The sequence below is a fragment of the Eretmochelys imbricata genome, chromosome 6 (assembly GCF_965152235.1).
Source record: "Eretmochelys imbricata isolate rEreImb1 chromosome 6, rEreImb1.hap1, whole genome shotgun sequence".
Taxonomy (NCBI): Eukaryota; Metazoa; Chordata; order Testudines; family Cheloniidae; genus Eretmochelys; species Eretmochelys imbricata.
Genome location: NC_135577.1, coordinates 24,026,195 through 24,042,411, shown reverse-complemented (window position 1 = coordinate 24,042,411; position 16,217 = coordinate 24,026,195). Strand labels below are relative to the sequence as shown.

General features: G+C 43.6%; 1 protein-coding gene across 3 annotated transcripts in view; it reads left to right on the top strand.

The window, feature by feature from the left end:
- The window catches only part of CHID1 (chitinase domain containing 1), a 251,785-nt gene that overhangs the window by 41,159 nt on the left and 194,409 nt on the right, over positions 1–16,217 (top strand). For all 3 annotated transcript variants that reach the window (XM_077819882.1, XM_077819883.1, XM_077819884.1), the window contains exon 8: positions 6,364–6,456. In XM_077819882.1, the coding sequence (XP_077676008.1) occupies positions 6,364–6,456 (93 nt within the window). The remainder of the gene's footprint in view (positions 1–6,363; positions 6,457–16,217) is intronic.

Here is a 16,217-nt window from a genome sequence, read left to right as displayed (position 1 = left end):
TATTGGGACACAGTAAAGTTTTAATTTATAGCATGCTGTAAATGGACTTTTAGCTGTTACTGTTTGGGGAAGATGGGAGAGTGCACACTTGATTTAAATAATCTATCTTGGTTGACAAATGGGAGTGTGCCTAAATGAAGTCTTTAAGCGTTCATCATTAATCCTGTCTTATTCAGTATCAATCTCTCATGGGCTAGAGAGATGGCTTGACAGGTTAGTGGGACAGTTTGTAAACCCTGTTTTTTGCACATGAAGCTGCAACTCTTTTGCTGTTACTTTCCTCCCCGACTCGCCATAAGCCATTTTGATATGTGCAGTGAGGCTCTAACAAGCCAAGTTGCTTGGGTCCCCGAGATGATCTGACATTTTGAGGAAATCTGCAGTGGCATTACTCAGCTTTTTTATATAGATAGGCCAAATGTTTAGGGGATCAATGGTCAGGTAAAACTTTGAACATGAAGACGCTAATAATAATTTTTAATCAAGATTTTCTAAAAGATGCTTTAGAAATTATTTTGGGGATTTGCTATGCCCTGTGCTCTACAGGAGGTCAAACTAGATGATCACAGTTGTTCCATTTTGGCCTTAGAATTAATGAATCTATGAAAAACTAACATGACTTTAAAAATCCATTTCTTCTGCTCTGCAATGGCAAATAAAAATGCTTTAATCATAATCACCTGGTTATTGCAAGTTGTCACTCCAGGACAGGGTTAAGATTGTTTAGGTGCCTTAACTACCTTTCTTAACATATTTGGAATTGTTTTAGTGTAACCTTAATTCTGAATTTCTAGGGCTTGTAATTCTCTCTAAATAAAGTATTACAACATCTCTGAAATGTTGGCCCTTAAATTACTGCTACAAACTGGCAGGCTGTGACTCCATCTTAATGGTGGGGGGAGAGGAGGAACCTTGATCGATGGTATTTTGCCAGCACTTGTAATTTAAGTTGATAACTCAGGGTTCTGGTTAGTGTTCCAGATGCTGACTACCAAATAACAGCAGTGATTTAGACCACTTTTTTCCATGTATTGGGCCAGGAGGCTGAGACATTCCCTCATAGATCCAGACCTAAGTATGTTGCTTTGTGCCTTCCACATTTGAAGACTGGATTTTACTGCAAGGCACTCTACAGGGGGTTACACCCAGTGATGAGCTGCCAAAATCTTAACAAGCGGTTCCCTCCTCACCCACGAGGAGGTTGTGGCCCACCCCCGCTCCCCGGGGACTCCTGCCCCATCCAACCCCCCGGCGTTCCTTGACGCCCGCCCCCCCAGACCCCCCTCCCCTGTCCCCTGACTGCCCCCAGAACTGGGCAGGAGGGTCTCGTGGGCTACCGTAGTGGGTGCCCACCCCACCCCTAAGAGCCAGAGGGACCTGCTGGGGGCGCGAGTTGGGGACTCCCGGCAGTGCTTACCTGGGGCAGCTCCCAGGAAGCATCCAGCAGGTCCCTCTGGCTCCTAGGGGCAGGGGAGCGTAGCTGGGGAGGAGCAGGGGGAGCAGCTGCTCCCCTCACTGATCACATCAAAAGTGGAACCTTAGGCGCTGACTCTGTGGGTGCTCTGGGGCTGGAGCACCCACAGGGAAAATTTGGTGGGTGCAGAGCACCCACTGGCAGCTCCCCGTCCCGCGCCCGGCCCCAGCTCACCTCCGCCTCCTCCCCTGAACACGCCACTCCACTCTGCTTTGTCACCCGCCTCTCCCCCCCGCCCTGGCTTCCCACGAGTCCGCTATTTGCGTGGGAAGCCTGGGAGGGCTGAGGGAGGTGGAGGTGAGCTGGGGTGGGAAGCGGTTCCCCTGAGCGCCTCCCGCCCCAGATTACCTGCTGCGGCGCGGGTAGCCCTCCTCGCACCCCCCAACACCAACTCCCCTCCGCTCTGCCTCTGCCTCCCTGGTCCTGAGCACGAAGCCACCGCCTGCTTCTCAGCCTTCCCAGGCTTCCTGCACGAACAGCTGATTCGTGGGAAGCTGGGAGCGGGGGGGGGGGACGGAGAAGCAGAGCAGGGCGGTACATTCGGGGCGGAGCGGAGGTGAGCTGGGGGCAGGGAGGGGCGGGGAGCTGCCGGTGGGTGCTCTGCACCCATCAAATTTTCCCCGTGGGTGCTCCAGCCCCGGAGCACCCGTGGAGTCGGCACCGAAGGCGCCACTTTTGGCCTGTTGTTAAATTTAGAAGCCCTCATAAATATAAAGGGAAGGGTAAACACCTTTAAATCCCTGCTGGCCAGAGGAAAAACCCTTTCACCTGTAAAGGGTTAAGAAGCTAAGATAACCTCGCTGGCACCTGACCCATATGACCAATGAAGAGACAAGATACTTTCAAAGCTGGAGGGGGTGGAAACAAAGGGTTCTCTTGGTCTGTGTGTTGTTTTTGCCGGGACCAGAGCAGGAATGCAGGTCAGAACTCCTGTAAAAAGTCAGTAAGCAATCTAGTTAGATATGCGTTAGATTCTGTTTTGTTTAAATGGCTGATAAAATAAGTTGTGCTGAACGGAATGTATATTCCTGATTTTGTGTCTTTTTGTAACTTAAGGTTTAGCCTAAAGGGATTCTCTGTTTTGAAACTGATTACCCTGTAAGGTATTTACCATCCTGATTTTACAGAGGTGATTCTTTTACTTTTTCTTTAATTAAAATTCTTCTTTTAAGAACCTGATTGCTTTTTCATTTGTTCTTAAGATCCAAGGATTTGGGTCTGTGTTCACCTGTGCAAATTGGTGAGGATTTTTATCAAACCTTCCCCAGGAAAGGGGGTGTAGGGTTTGGGGGGATTTTGGAGGGAAAGACGTTTCCAAGCAGGCTCTTTCCCTGTTATATTTGTTAGACGCTTAGTGGTGGCAGTAATAAAGTCCAGGGACAAAAGGTAAAATAGTTTGTACCTTGGGGAAGTTTTAACCTAAGCTGGTAAAAATAAGCTTAGGGGGTTTTGCATGCAGGTCCTCACATCTGTACCCTAGAGTTCAGAGACGGGAAGAAACTTTGACAGAAGCCCTTTTAGAACTGTTTCTAAAAGGGCTTCTAAATTTAACAACCGGTTCTAGTGAACCGGTGCGAACCTGGTCCAGCTCACCACTGGTTACACCTCTACATCCATTTGGAAGTGGAAATTTAAAAGCACATAACTCCAGGATTTAGGTGATGGACAAGGCGCTGATTTTTCACAATAAAACAGTAAATGATCTGGGACTTGATTACCTGATGGATCAACTCTTCCGCGTACCACACTGCACCAGTTGTTAAGTGTCCTTGAGCTGCAGCCCCTCTGAGAACTGCCGGCAAGGTGTCCTACGTGGGAACCCTTTCGCTTTTGTATTCACTTGCATCATCCCCCATCTCCCCTACTCCACCAGTATATTTGGTTCAAAACTGGCCCGATTTAACCTCTCTGCTATGCTGCAAAGTCCAGTTGTCTTAACAGGTATTTGGGGGAGATGAGGCAGGTACGGGGGATTGAGATGTTTTGGTTGGTAGGAATATAAAAGGCAGGAGCTTCTGACTTTTGTGTGTGAAGATGTGGCGGTAATGTCACTCTTGGAAAGGGTGGCTACAGCTTGGGGTAGGGATTCTCTTATGCTGTATTTAAATCAATGACTTGTTTTGACAGGATAGTGGTGCTCAAAATGTGGAATACATACACTGAGGGATGGGAAAGGCAGTTCTTACTCTTCCAGAATGAGAATGGAGATGGTAAATATGGCAAATGAAGAAAACTGATACTCATGATTACTTGCAATCTAGTAAAAAGAAAAGGAGGCCTTTTGGCACTCTGCTCAAATGAATTTGTTAGTCTCTAAGGTGCCACAAGTCCTCCTTTTCTTTTTGCGGATACAGACTAACACGGCTGCTACTCTGAAACCTTGCAATCTAGTGTTTCCCTCTGGATGGGAGCGGGAGTATATGTAAGATAGTGACAAATGGAATGGTTCAGTGGTATTTCAGTGCAATGTTTTGCCCAGAGGCAACCAGGTCTCAAGTAAACTCCAGAGGAATGGGGATACTGCAGAAGCAGTGTGCTAGGCTCTTGGGAGTAAAGTAGGAATGTCCTGTTTGCCACTTTTGCCAAAACTGAGATTGCAGAGTTATTGGCAAACTCCAGAGGCAGTTTTAGCCATGCTGTCTGAAAAAGTGCTGAGATTTTCTTCCTGCATATAACTGTGCAACAGTAGCCAATCTACCCACAAGTGAAAATCTTAACTATAGAGAGGATGATTGACTTAAAAAAACAAAACAAAAACCAAAAAACATGTGGGTGGGGGAGGGAGGAGTGGATTCCTCCCCTCCCATCATGCAGCTGGACCAGATTACTCTACACAAAATTAGTCTTTCTGGGACTCCAGTTCTAATGTAACCTAGTAAGTGGAATGAACAGTTTAGGATTGCCGTTGCTAAATGACCTGCCTCCCACTCGTGTACCTTCAAATCGTAGGAATCTTTTTCTTGTTCAACGTAAGCAAAATAAGTAAACAGGCACCATCAAAGTGCCTCTTGTATCAGCGTAATTTAGGTTTGATTCCGGCAATAACCATTTGGCACCACAATTTCTAGAAGTGTGTGTTCTTAGATAGTATTATGGTTGAGGAATTTTCTCTTTCCTCTGACTTGTTCACTGTAGGTTTGCGGTGTAACTATAGAGACTTTAAATTCCATATTCAGCTCATCTGCCTGCTTCCACCTTGCCTATTGCTAATAGGGAAGTTGACTTTGTTTTGATGAATCCGAAGACTTAAGGAACACACACAGAGGGACAGTATTTAATTTGTGAAGTGAAAGTAATAAAGGACTCTGCTTGAGCTGCTAAAAGTCATTTAACTTAATTTCTACATCTTATCTCTATGTAGTTTACTGATAAATCATCCACTTCACCTAACAGTGAGAAAATTACAGCATAACTTCAGTATTAGAAGATTCTTTGACACTGCCTGTATAGCTGATTGATCCTTGCACTCAGTGTTCCATGGGGGAACTGAAGAATAAAACAAATGTATCTGCAAAACAACAGTTCTGCTTCTATACATGATAGCAGCTTTCTAAAAGAGGATCTTTTAAGGGTATGCCTAAACTAGAAACTTAAGTCGACCTATATTAGGTTGATTTACAGCCACTGCAGTAATTACTGCAGTGGTGCTTGTCTACACTACCCTCCTTGGGTCAGTGGTGTACACCAGGAGTGCTTCACACTGCCTCTCTTAGGTTAGTGGGGGAGCTGAGAGCCCAGGCTCAGCTCCGATGGCAGCTGACCTACAGGCTCCCGGGCTCCTGGTGGGCTGCCATCCCTCTGCTCATCATTTCCTGCTGGGAGCTGTGGAGGGGAGCCATCTGGGGCTTCTCAGCGCCCCGTTCCACAAGGAGCTGGACTACCAACGTTCCAAGCGTCACCTTAACTATACTGATGTGAGTCTTATGTCTCTCGTGGAGGTGGAGTTATGTCAGTGTAGTGGGACACTTATGTTGGTGGGAGCAAGGCTGTAGTGTAGACACTGATTTTATTAGGTCAACGTAAGCTGCCTTACGTCAACCTAACTGTGTAGTGGAGACCAGGCCTAAGAGTTTACCTGCTTCTTTGACTTTATTTTCCACCTCACACTCCTAGTGATTCATTTATAAGAAATGGCTGTTGTGGAAACCTTTAAATTGTGCCACAGTAGAGGGTGATAATTTCAGGTACGGCAGGGTCAGTGACCTCTTTTGAAACAAAAATCTGCTTTTTGTGCATACAGAGTGACTTTTTTTAAAAAAGTACAGAAAATATATAGGTAGAAAGGTTTCTAAAAACATCCACGTTTTCTTGAGGCCTCAAAACGCTTTGAAGATTGCATGGCTTGCTGAAGGCATCTTCACATATTCCATTAACCTTAAATTCACCAGTACAATGACCATCTGAATCTGTTCAACGGCTGTCTGTTCCAGACAGCATTCAGTTTTATTGCTTGGCTTAACTCTCTTCTTACTGAACATGAACTGAAGGGATAACCCCTTCTGATGAGAATATAGTTGATACACATACGCACACCAATGTCTTTGTGTTTCAGGAGCTGTCCCAGGGGAAAATTCCAAAATGTACATTTCAGCTGAGAATTTACATGTGAAAATGGAAAAATTAAAATTACAACTAAAAATGGCAAAATTTTAGCTCCACTATAACCTACTATAAGTATAGGAGTACCTCCAGCAGTGTTGTACACTTAATGATGCTGAAAAAGGGCATGCCTTGACAAATCTGCCTAGAATGTTTCACCTGCTACAAATCTTCGAGATAGGGTGTACTACCTGTTACATGTCTTTACCTCGAGTTTTACTTTAAAATGACTCATGCAGATACCCTGCCACATCTATTGCCTGTCGCCTAACAATGTGTGTGTATTACAGGGAGCTGATTCATTTGCTCACTCACCTCTCGGAAGCTCTCCATGAAGCACAATTTAAGCTAATACTGGTCATCCCACCTGCTGTCACACCAGGGTGAGTACTGCATTGATGGGGGAGATTCCTAATGAGAAATTCTACTTTGTTCTCTCATCAACAATAAATTGAACAGCTTTCTCAAAACTAAGTGTGGCTTGCAGGAGCAGGAACTTACTTTAGTACGATGCCTGTGATCACATGGTTTTGCACATCGCGCTCTGTGTATTCTGAGACACCAAGCTCACTCACATTTTTTTTTTTTTTCTCAAAATAGCTTGGATTAAGGTCTCATACTGTGCATCAGCCCAAAATATCAGGGCAGAACTGCCTGGAAAAACAAAGCAGACACATTTGTGAAACTTTGTGACTCATCACCAAGAGTGGGATAGTGTGTGAGAGTCTTTAAGGCTTCTGACACACTTTCAAAATGTCGTAAATGGTGTTTAAGAGACGGGGCTAGGGGAAGGTATGAAATCTATGGTAACTGAGCTTTATTTTGCTTTGACTTTCACGTGCGTGTGAAATGCATCTAGTACCTAGCAATAGATACAGCATGGTCTTGCTATATATACAGTCAGGCAAACTAAGGACTTGGCCTTAATGGCACTAATAGCTGAGAGACAGAAAGTTGACTTGAAAAGATCACACAATACAAGTTCACCAGTTTTACAGGAACTTCTGATTCAGCTGCAGTAAAAAATTGTCGGTTTCTATCTTTCAATAAATATTATAGGGAGGATCTTTACTTCCTAAAATGTTACTCATTCAAAAGTGGAAGCCAGTCACCATGGCGTAAACCAGAATGTAAATTTCAACAGATCTGGAAGGAAATTGGTCTCCCTCTCTTATTTTCGTGAACCTCAAACCCTCTTAAACCAATGTCCACAAAAGCTGTAATCTTTAAGTACCGCGCGCACACAAACACAGAGTGAGAGCAAGAGCATGCATGCTGGAGACCGTTGGCCCAGCCAGACTGACCACGGTTGATGGTATCACACCAGGTATTGTGAAGTGAAGTTCCCAGATCTGGCTCAATCCTTGTGAATCTCTGGGGTGGTGCCGGGTAGGGTCAGGGTATGCATACCCTTTGCATGGCAGTGAAGAGTACGAGAGCATTGTGTGCTGGGGTGGTTTTGTCTAGCTGACGACTTGGCCAAAAAGCATGTAATGCCACTTTTGACTATAACGAATGATAGAAGGAAGGTCAGATCTCTGCGAGACTGACATTTTGCACAGAGTCAAAGCACTTTGTGCTCAGGTTTTGGCACTGACAGTGTATACGAAATGCCACTAACCGTTCCAAGTCTGCATGTACTGATTCTATCTGTCCCTATGGGCAGCCAATATAACAGCAATATTTATGTATCTCATATGATTAATTTTGACTGCTAGGCATTCTGGATTTTAGATATACTTAGTCATTAATTATTTATCTGAATGTAAATGACTAAAACTGATGGAAGTTGGGTACTAGGTGGTTCTTGGCATTGGTAATAAGATTGAGCCTTTATATCACACAGTCACCAGCTCAAATTGAGACCTAACCCCTTATGTACGCTCCAAAATTCCACTTGCATACTGCCGCCAACATAGGTATTTTGGTAGCGTGCATTCACGTTTGGCAGCCTCTGCCAGTGCAGTGTGTCCTCACAGCATCAGGTGGTAATGGCAAAAGATGTTTATCACTCTGGATAGACAGCTGTTTCTCTCTCTTCTCTCTACCCCGCCCCTTCCCCCTGGTCTGTTGCACTACCTTGTGGATGTTTTTTGCTGAGTATTTTGGGGCTGCTGCCATTGATACCATCACTTCTCTAGGGAATTACAGGAACTTGGGGACAAATTTCTACAAATCACTCTGTTCCCTCCTATAATCTACTGTGTTTTGTGCTGTTTTTCCATCTCACTGCCAAAAACATGGATGCCACACAAATCACCGGAGAAGCTGACCAGGTGCTGCTGGAGGGATGAGGTGGACAGGCCATCTGTTGCTTTTGAGTAGCCTGAGACCACGCTAATTACTAAGGCCACTGCAAGTTCTGTGCTGGTAAGGGAAGCTTTAAGACACATCTTGCAGTACCCAGACAGTAATTTACTGGTTTATCAATTTATTTTTTGGGTGGGGGGTTCCACATCTTTATAGTGTAAGACACAGGAAATCTGGGTTTTTATTAGGTACCGCTTACAAGAAAGTAAGTGCAAGGTACTGTCCACACTCAACTGCATGACTGAGAGGTTGCAGTTGGTGTAGCCTAATCAGTTCTCATTATTGTCCACTGGAGCTAAATGAAAGGATAATGCTGCTTGGGGGGACTGGAGTTTTTGAGGAGAGGGGTGTTTGGCCTGAGCTAGAGTTGGTGCTGAGCGCAGTAGGTGCTGAGCTCAGCAATGCCTAGGGATGTCAATTAATCGCAGTTAATTCAAAAAAATTAATCACACTTTTAATTGAACTGTTAAACAATAGAATACCAATTGAAATTTTACAAATGTGGGCCCCAGTATCTTATGCTCTTGCCAGGTGGTTCTCCGTGCTGTGTAGTAGCTGCTGTGGAGTTGATCTTCGGGTGCTTTGATCCATAATATGCTCTAGCAGCCGAGTCTGTTTCAACAGCTGCAGTGTGTCTTGGTGCATCTCTTTGTCTGTATTTATCCCCTCCAGCATATGCTTCCTCCATTCACCAGTCTTCTTTGCTCCAGACTCAGCACTTTGCACCAATTTGGAGACTATGTCTTCCCTGTCAGTTTCCTTTTCCTTCTTATCATGCTTAGGCTGTCAGCTGGTGTAAAAAGGACATAGTTTTAAGTATACTGCCATTGAGGTCACTGATAAACAGAGAGAGAGAGTGTGTTAGGTGTGGGGTGGGGAGGTAGGACAGAAGATAAGTACTTCAGCTCTGTACTTCTTCCCTTGGGCTGTTTAAAATAAACAAACAGGTTCACAATCGCTACTCCTTTATTAATTTTTAACAGTGCACTTTCAGGTGTAGTAAAGACTGTGACACTTACTACAGACAGTCATGAGCCATGAGGATGTATTAATCATGAGGGCAGAGACGGGAACTGCTTTAGAGTTCTGGCTGTCACCTGGAGTCATGCTTCTGAGCTCTTCTCAGCAATGATACCTGAAGAGGTCCTTACAGAGTATTGTGGGAAGATTACCTATTGTGGTGGGAGAAACAAAGGCAGCTCTGCCTAAAAATGTCCTAGCAAAAGTTAAATGCTAATTGTTGGAAAAATTCCGTGATGAGCCAGTGGACTGAAAAGTTTCATATGCTAAAGTAAACCAGCTTCTTCAACAGCAGCACAAGTGCCCTGTGACTGCTGGCTAGTGAAGTTAGCCTGTCCAAGCCAAAACCTGAGCTGATCACACATTTTCACCTTCTTTGGGGTTTTTAAAATGTAACCCTGGTCTGTAAATGTACACACTTGGACGTGCTTAGTAACTGCTTTCTCTGAAAGATCTGTAAGTTGTATGTAGACTTTCACTTTGAAATCCGTGGAAGTGCTCTGTTTTTGTGTCCATTAAATGTGGCTTTCTGTGGGTTGTAAGCAAGCATTTTCTGTAAAAGTATGTATTTGGTAATGCTTTTTGGCTGTTTTTACAGTCTTTTTGACTGCATATTGCATAGTACAGCCACTTCATGCTTTTAAAATAAGGCAGCTAGTTGAAGACAGACTTCCTTTGGCCCCATGCACAATTGGTCACCGTTTTGATGGGGGGAAAGGTGTAGCAAAGTGTTTTTGGGGGACCTAGAAAAGATAAACAAAATGGCCTGCATTTATGGGGAATCCTATTAAATTGCACCTACCGGAGTCCACTTCCTCACTGATTAGCTCTGCGGGTCCAGCTCGGACTTGAAGAGATCTTGGCTATCCCAGCACAATCTGTATCCCCGTTCTCAGTGATCTCCTGGGTTGCCAGTTCTAGAGGGTCTTCCCCTGGAGTCTTCGGGGTGTCCAAAGTCTCAAGGTGTTGGTGAGATCCCCACTCAGTATGCCATCAAGCTGGTCATCATAGGGGCAGGTCTTGCGGGCTCTGCTCCTTTGACTTAGGATAAACCTGCTGCAACCCCTCCTCTTTTTCCTATCATTGGTCCTCATCTCTGCTGTACCCCATGATCTCCATGGATTTTTGCGGTGTCAGCGTGCCCATCTTTATTCTGGTGGGAATGCTGCAGTTGTTGCTGCACACCTTCCTCTCCCCACAACCTGAGGAAATCTAGGACTTCATTCCTGGGTCATGCAGCAGCAGGCGGGTGAGCTGGAGTCATTCTTGTAGAAATGGCAGAAAATAGGCATTTCCAGGGCTGGGGATTTTAAACAGGAGGAAGACTTCCAGTCACAGTGACTAGAGCCCTGCGTGGATACAAAATGTGTATCTGCACCTGATTTGCAAACATGGACTGTGGATAGCTGCATTCACAGATCTAAAGCGGATATCTGCAGATTTGCACGGCTTTAACTAGGCAGCAGAGTTCAAAAGTTCAACCAGAGCAATCATTGCTTGTTGCTAGAGGACTGCTTACATCAGTACAGGTACTTCTGCTTCCATGCAGGCATTGTGCTTGTAGAACTATACTGACAGAGGGCTTATATTGCTCACCGAACTGGTTTAACTTGAGCGTCATAAGTGGTTGAGGGTTTTGTTGGCAGGACTCAATTTTAAGTATGGAAGCATACAAGAAAGTGCTGACGCAAGGAAGGTTTTTCTGGTAAAACTTTATAGTGTAGATCAGGCCCCTATAACTGAACATCACTTCTGGCAGTGACTGCATGAAATGAAGTGGTCTGAACGTAACTTCTAGTGAGACAAATTGCCGTGGCTCTTCTGGATAATTCTTAGTGCTGACATGTCACACAACAGCGCAGGAAACTATAAAAACCTCTTCAAGAATATATGCTAAGAAGATAGGTCCTGATGATTTTATCTCTGATTCTGCCATATACTTCCTTTATTATATTAGGCAAATCCTACCTTTTGTCAGCCTGCCTTTTTGCACCTGTAAAATGGGAATAGTATGTCCTTACCTCAGAGGGGTGTTGAAACATAATGTTAAAAATGTTTTCAGCTCCAGCAGTTCTGGTTAAATGAAGAGCAACAACAGGAAAGGTCTTCACTTTTGTCTGCAGCTTTCTTCTGATCTTTCATACGAAGAAGTTCACTACTGTTCCTGTGAGCCAAATTTCATCCCATTCGGTAGTTCATTTTTTAAGGCAGTTTTCTACTGTGGCTAATTGTTGTCTGTTACAGATTAAGCATTTTCATTTGCTCTAACATTTTTGTAGCATTTTTCTGCAATGGATTATCAATCATTTCTCTACAAAAATGCTTTTCATTAGGCTAATGCATGCTTGTAAAGATCTTAAGTAATTGCTGCCAACTATGGATTATAGTAAAATGCTTTCACTCCTTTGTGTCGTAAACAGAGTAGAGAATCATTAAAGCAACAAGATTCCTATTCCCTTTTAGTAGTTATCTGAACTGGGTCCAGTACCACACTCTGGATGGACACACCAGTATGTTGTGATTGGATCCAACCGCTAAATCTCATGTGTTTTAAGCCCCTGGGTATAAACATTGACTGATCATTGTTCCTTGCTCTGGGTCTCTGGCATGCTCCCATTGCAGACCCGGTGTCTGACATTGTTCTTGGGCAGTCAAACTGCCCTCCTGTGCAGGGCAGTGTGGCCGGGTGGCAGGAGTCACTAGGGGCTGCCCTCCCTTGCAGGGCAGTGTGGTCAGGCAGCCAGGCAAAGGGAGTGGGCTGCCATCGAGGAGTGGATTGGCAGCTTGGGCAGGGTGATCCAGGGCCTCACTACTCCACTGGGTGCCAGCCCAGGGCCCTGTCAGTTGCAAGAGTATTCACTACTGGGATCCATCCAAACAGGGGATCCAGCAGGGATCCTTCCAAAACATGCTGACCTGGTTCACGATTCCATTGCCAGACCAATGTCTAGTTCCCTTGGGCCACTTTCTACCCTGCCTATCTTCTCCATAGTCTGCAGGTTCTCTACTTCTCCAGGGTAGCTGACCAGCAAAGTTCCTGGAGCCTTTCCCTTGGAGGCTTCTGTGGGCAGTCTTGGTGTGCCTGGCCTCTGTGGTCTGGGGCACCGATAGCTCCTGGGTGCAGGAGCTTGCAGCGCACATCCTCTCTCCTCGGCTGTCAGCCCAGACTGAGCTGGATTGCTCCCTTTTATACTGGTTTCAGAGTAGCAGCCGTGTTAGTCTGTATCTGCAAAAAGAAAAGGAGTACTTGTGGCACCTTAGAGACTAACAAAGTTGTTAGTCTCTAAGGTGCCACAAGTACTCCTTTTCTTTTTGCTCTTTTATACTGTGGTTCCAGCAGGAGCCTACCCAGCAGGGGCGATGGGGCATGGCTTCCTCAGCCCACAGTATGGGGTTAACCCCTTCCTGTCCAGTGCGGGACATGTATACCCCATCACACCTATCCATAGGAAGTTACTTAAATCCTTCTCCAACTAGTGGTGGTTCATGCCTAGAAGAATGAGGGTTCCTATCTCTTTAACAAGCTAAAATATATCCTGTGGCTGTACATATAAAATGTCTGTAATAAGCTGGCTTGCCTATGGGCTGGAGAGCCTGGTGCTAAGCCAGCTCTGGTTACAAGGTGAGTACCACCTGAGAGGAATCAAGTTATTAATATAAAAGGCAACAGGAAGCTGTGTGGGGGAGAGAGTAGCTGAGACAGCCATAGGCTGGAGGCCTGGCAGGATGCTCAGGAGACTCTGTGGAGCTGGGGCTGGTGGAAGGAGTAGCTCTGAGAAGCAAGTTTGGATCCTGCAGAGCCCTAGCCAGATAACTCCTGTGAGCAGGAGTTAAAGAAGGGAAGATGAACTAAAAAAACTGTTTTGGACTTTTGAGTTTGGTATTTGACTCTGTTGCCAGCCTGATGTGAACTGGTGGAATTAAAGGATTGAGCTTGGTAGGTCACTGGAGACTGGGTGAGTTCTTAAAGGGAATTGGATGAAGGGAAATAGAGGCAGGACAGCCACAGAGGCAACCCTAGCCATGAGGGGGCCCTTGGTGGGCAGTAAAGGCCACCGTACTACTTTAAACGCCTTTTGAATCCTGTGATGTTCTTGGTCTCAATGACACCTCGTGGCAGTGAGTTATTCCTTAAGCTAATTATGCATTGTGTAAGGTGTTTCCTTCTATCAGTTTGAAGTTTGATTTACCTTTTAAATTTGATTGTCAGATGTTAAAGGATCCCAACATTGATATAATTGTTTTATTTGGAACTGTAATATGGTCAAATAACTTAGATGACTAACAGCTTCTACACAGGTCAGGAATATGCTTTAGTTTTGCCGAAGCGTCTCAAACTCTGACCTCTTTTCTGTCGAAGAAAACTGCTTGTTTTGGAATTGGTGTATTTTCTGCAGCTCGCACAGTATGAATCTGTTGTCTTATTTTTCTTGGACTGAAAGTTGGATTTGCAGGATACAATATTCGTTAATTGTAGAAAGACCTTTTGAGACCAAGATAGCTTTGCACTTTGAACATGAGAGCCAACCATTTAACTTGTTTAGTTCTTCTCTAACTATAAACATGCAAAAGAGTCTCACTTCTCGAGCAATTGAAAAATAACTATTAGTTGGTATCTTCCAATGCCCTAAGACTTGCTGTAGAACATCTAGAATAACAGCACACTGCACTAAAAGTGCAAGAGAAGGTTTGTCATCACTGTCATAAATACTTAAACTTTTTAAAAATGTATTTTATACAAAAAAGGAAAAAAAATCTCCTTTTTAAAAATTATCCGTGGGAGCAAAACAAAGGAGCATGAAGATATATCAGAAATACCAGAATGCAGAGAATTTTTTTAGCAAAGAAATAACAAATGGGATTCCCCTTCTCTGTAGATATCACCATGTGCAACTACTTGCCAGGCAAATGATACATCTTGTTACTTTGTAGAGATGAATATGAGTATCTCTGCTATGTAGGCAGCATAGCCAAGTAGCATATTCATTGGGGTAACATGAAAAAATATGTAAAGTGGGTAAAAGTTTATTTTGCTGTATAAGGCACCTGGGTTCTATTTCTGGATTTTCCAGAAGTGAATTTGAGGACTTTGATAGACAGCAAAGATAGGGCTCCCTGGAGTCTATTCTTGGCCCTGAGAGAAGAGAGCCATCTGGTGGCTGAAGCAGTGGATACTGACAGGATAGCCAATATGTTTGCTAATCCAAAACCAATGTGGCTAAGAGGATGGGACTGGGTCTAACATTTTAGGGTTGGGAATAGAACCCTGAAGTAACCGTATACAACTTTTTTATTCACAAAATATGGGGAACAATAACTACCTATCCAAGTGATCATTAAAATGCTGATAAATTGAAAGGTCAACTGCTTGACCACACTTTGTTTCATTAAGAAATATATTTGAGATGCAATAACATCAGTCGGGTTTATTGCACAATGTTAATAATAGTATAGTACAAGAAGATAGGCTCAGTATAATTCCAGTTTCCAGGAAGTGCATCTTGTGCAGTGCATCATCCAGGTTAAATTCACCTTACAAAGAAGGTGTGTTCCCAAAGTTACACTCCCAAAGCTATGCTGTTAATACCCATCCTGTTTACAGATAAAAAGGTATTGTGTGAATGCATCATCTGAAACAAGATTTAACCAATCAGCTTTCTACTTTGTTTTTCTGGTACCATGGCATACCCCTTATCTCTTTGTTCTGAACAAAGTCATTCCAGGTACCAATGGACATGAAGACACCTCCTGGGTTTGTACCAGGTAGAACAATTATATATCTTGTCCTTTTCCTTTGAGTCATTCCAGTACTGGCCTGTGAGAGTAACTCTCTCCCTGTTTGAGTGGTAGCCATGTTAGTCTGTATCAGCAAAAAGTACTCCTCGTTCTCTCTACCTGTTGCTATGGTAAAATATGCATGTGCCCTGTTCCTGACAGTTTTCCTATTTATATAAGCCAAAGCTTACATTTGGTAAGGCAAAGTGTTTCGGGATACTTGACATAGGTGAACAGAATTGTGGGGAGAGTATATTACGTTCAGTTAACGTGAACTCCCAATACTTATAGTAATACTATGTCTAACATATATGTGTTAGTTAACAGAAATAAAGGTAGTGAAATACTTATTTTCTGAAATACACAACATTTTTTCAGAGGTATGTAAAGTAATCTAAAAGGATTGCAGATCACTCTATATAATCTGCATTTTGTATCTGGTCTCATTTTTCTCCACTTTGCTCCCCTGCGATTTATTCAGAAAATGCACTTGCTTACAATAACAGCCGTTAAACTCAGATGCTGTTAGATCAGTGCTGTTATTTAAATAACCAATTTGTCTTCACATTATTACATGTCTTGCTGCTGTATTAACTAAAAAAATAAATTTTACTTAGGACATTTTGACTTCTTGCTGAAATGGAGTAAGCAGCTTAAAATGCATCCATAAGGTTTTATAGCACAAATAATGGAAATGCCCTAAAATGTGCACAAAGTCCAAATGTACTTTAAATCTTAAAGGATGTTTTGGATGGAATGACTTCCATAGGCAGAGTCCTTAAACTCTGTTCCTGCCTTATTTTAATTCCATATACTGGAAATTCTTGCCAATTTAAATTTACAGGGTAACTGGGTTTCTATTAAAAACTGCTTTTCATTGGCATATTCAATATCTCATATTTTCAAATTCATTGTGTCTTGAAAATCAGTTTGGGTTCTAACCTTCTATAAATGTGCTTTAGTGGATCTTATGCTCTTTATTTGTTAGCATCACTGTAGACTGTTAATCAAAAATATAGCGAAAGTCATAGAAATAAAT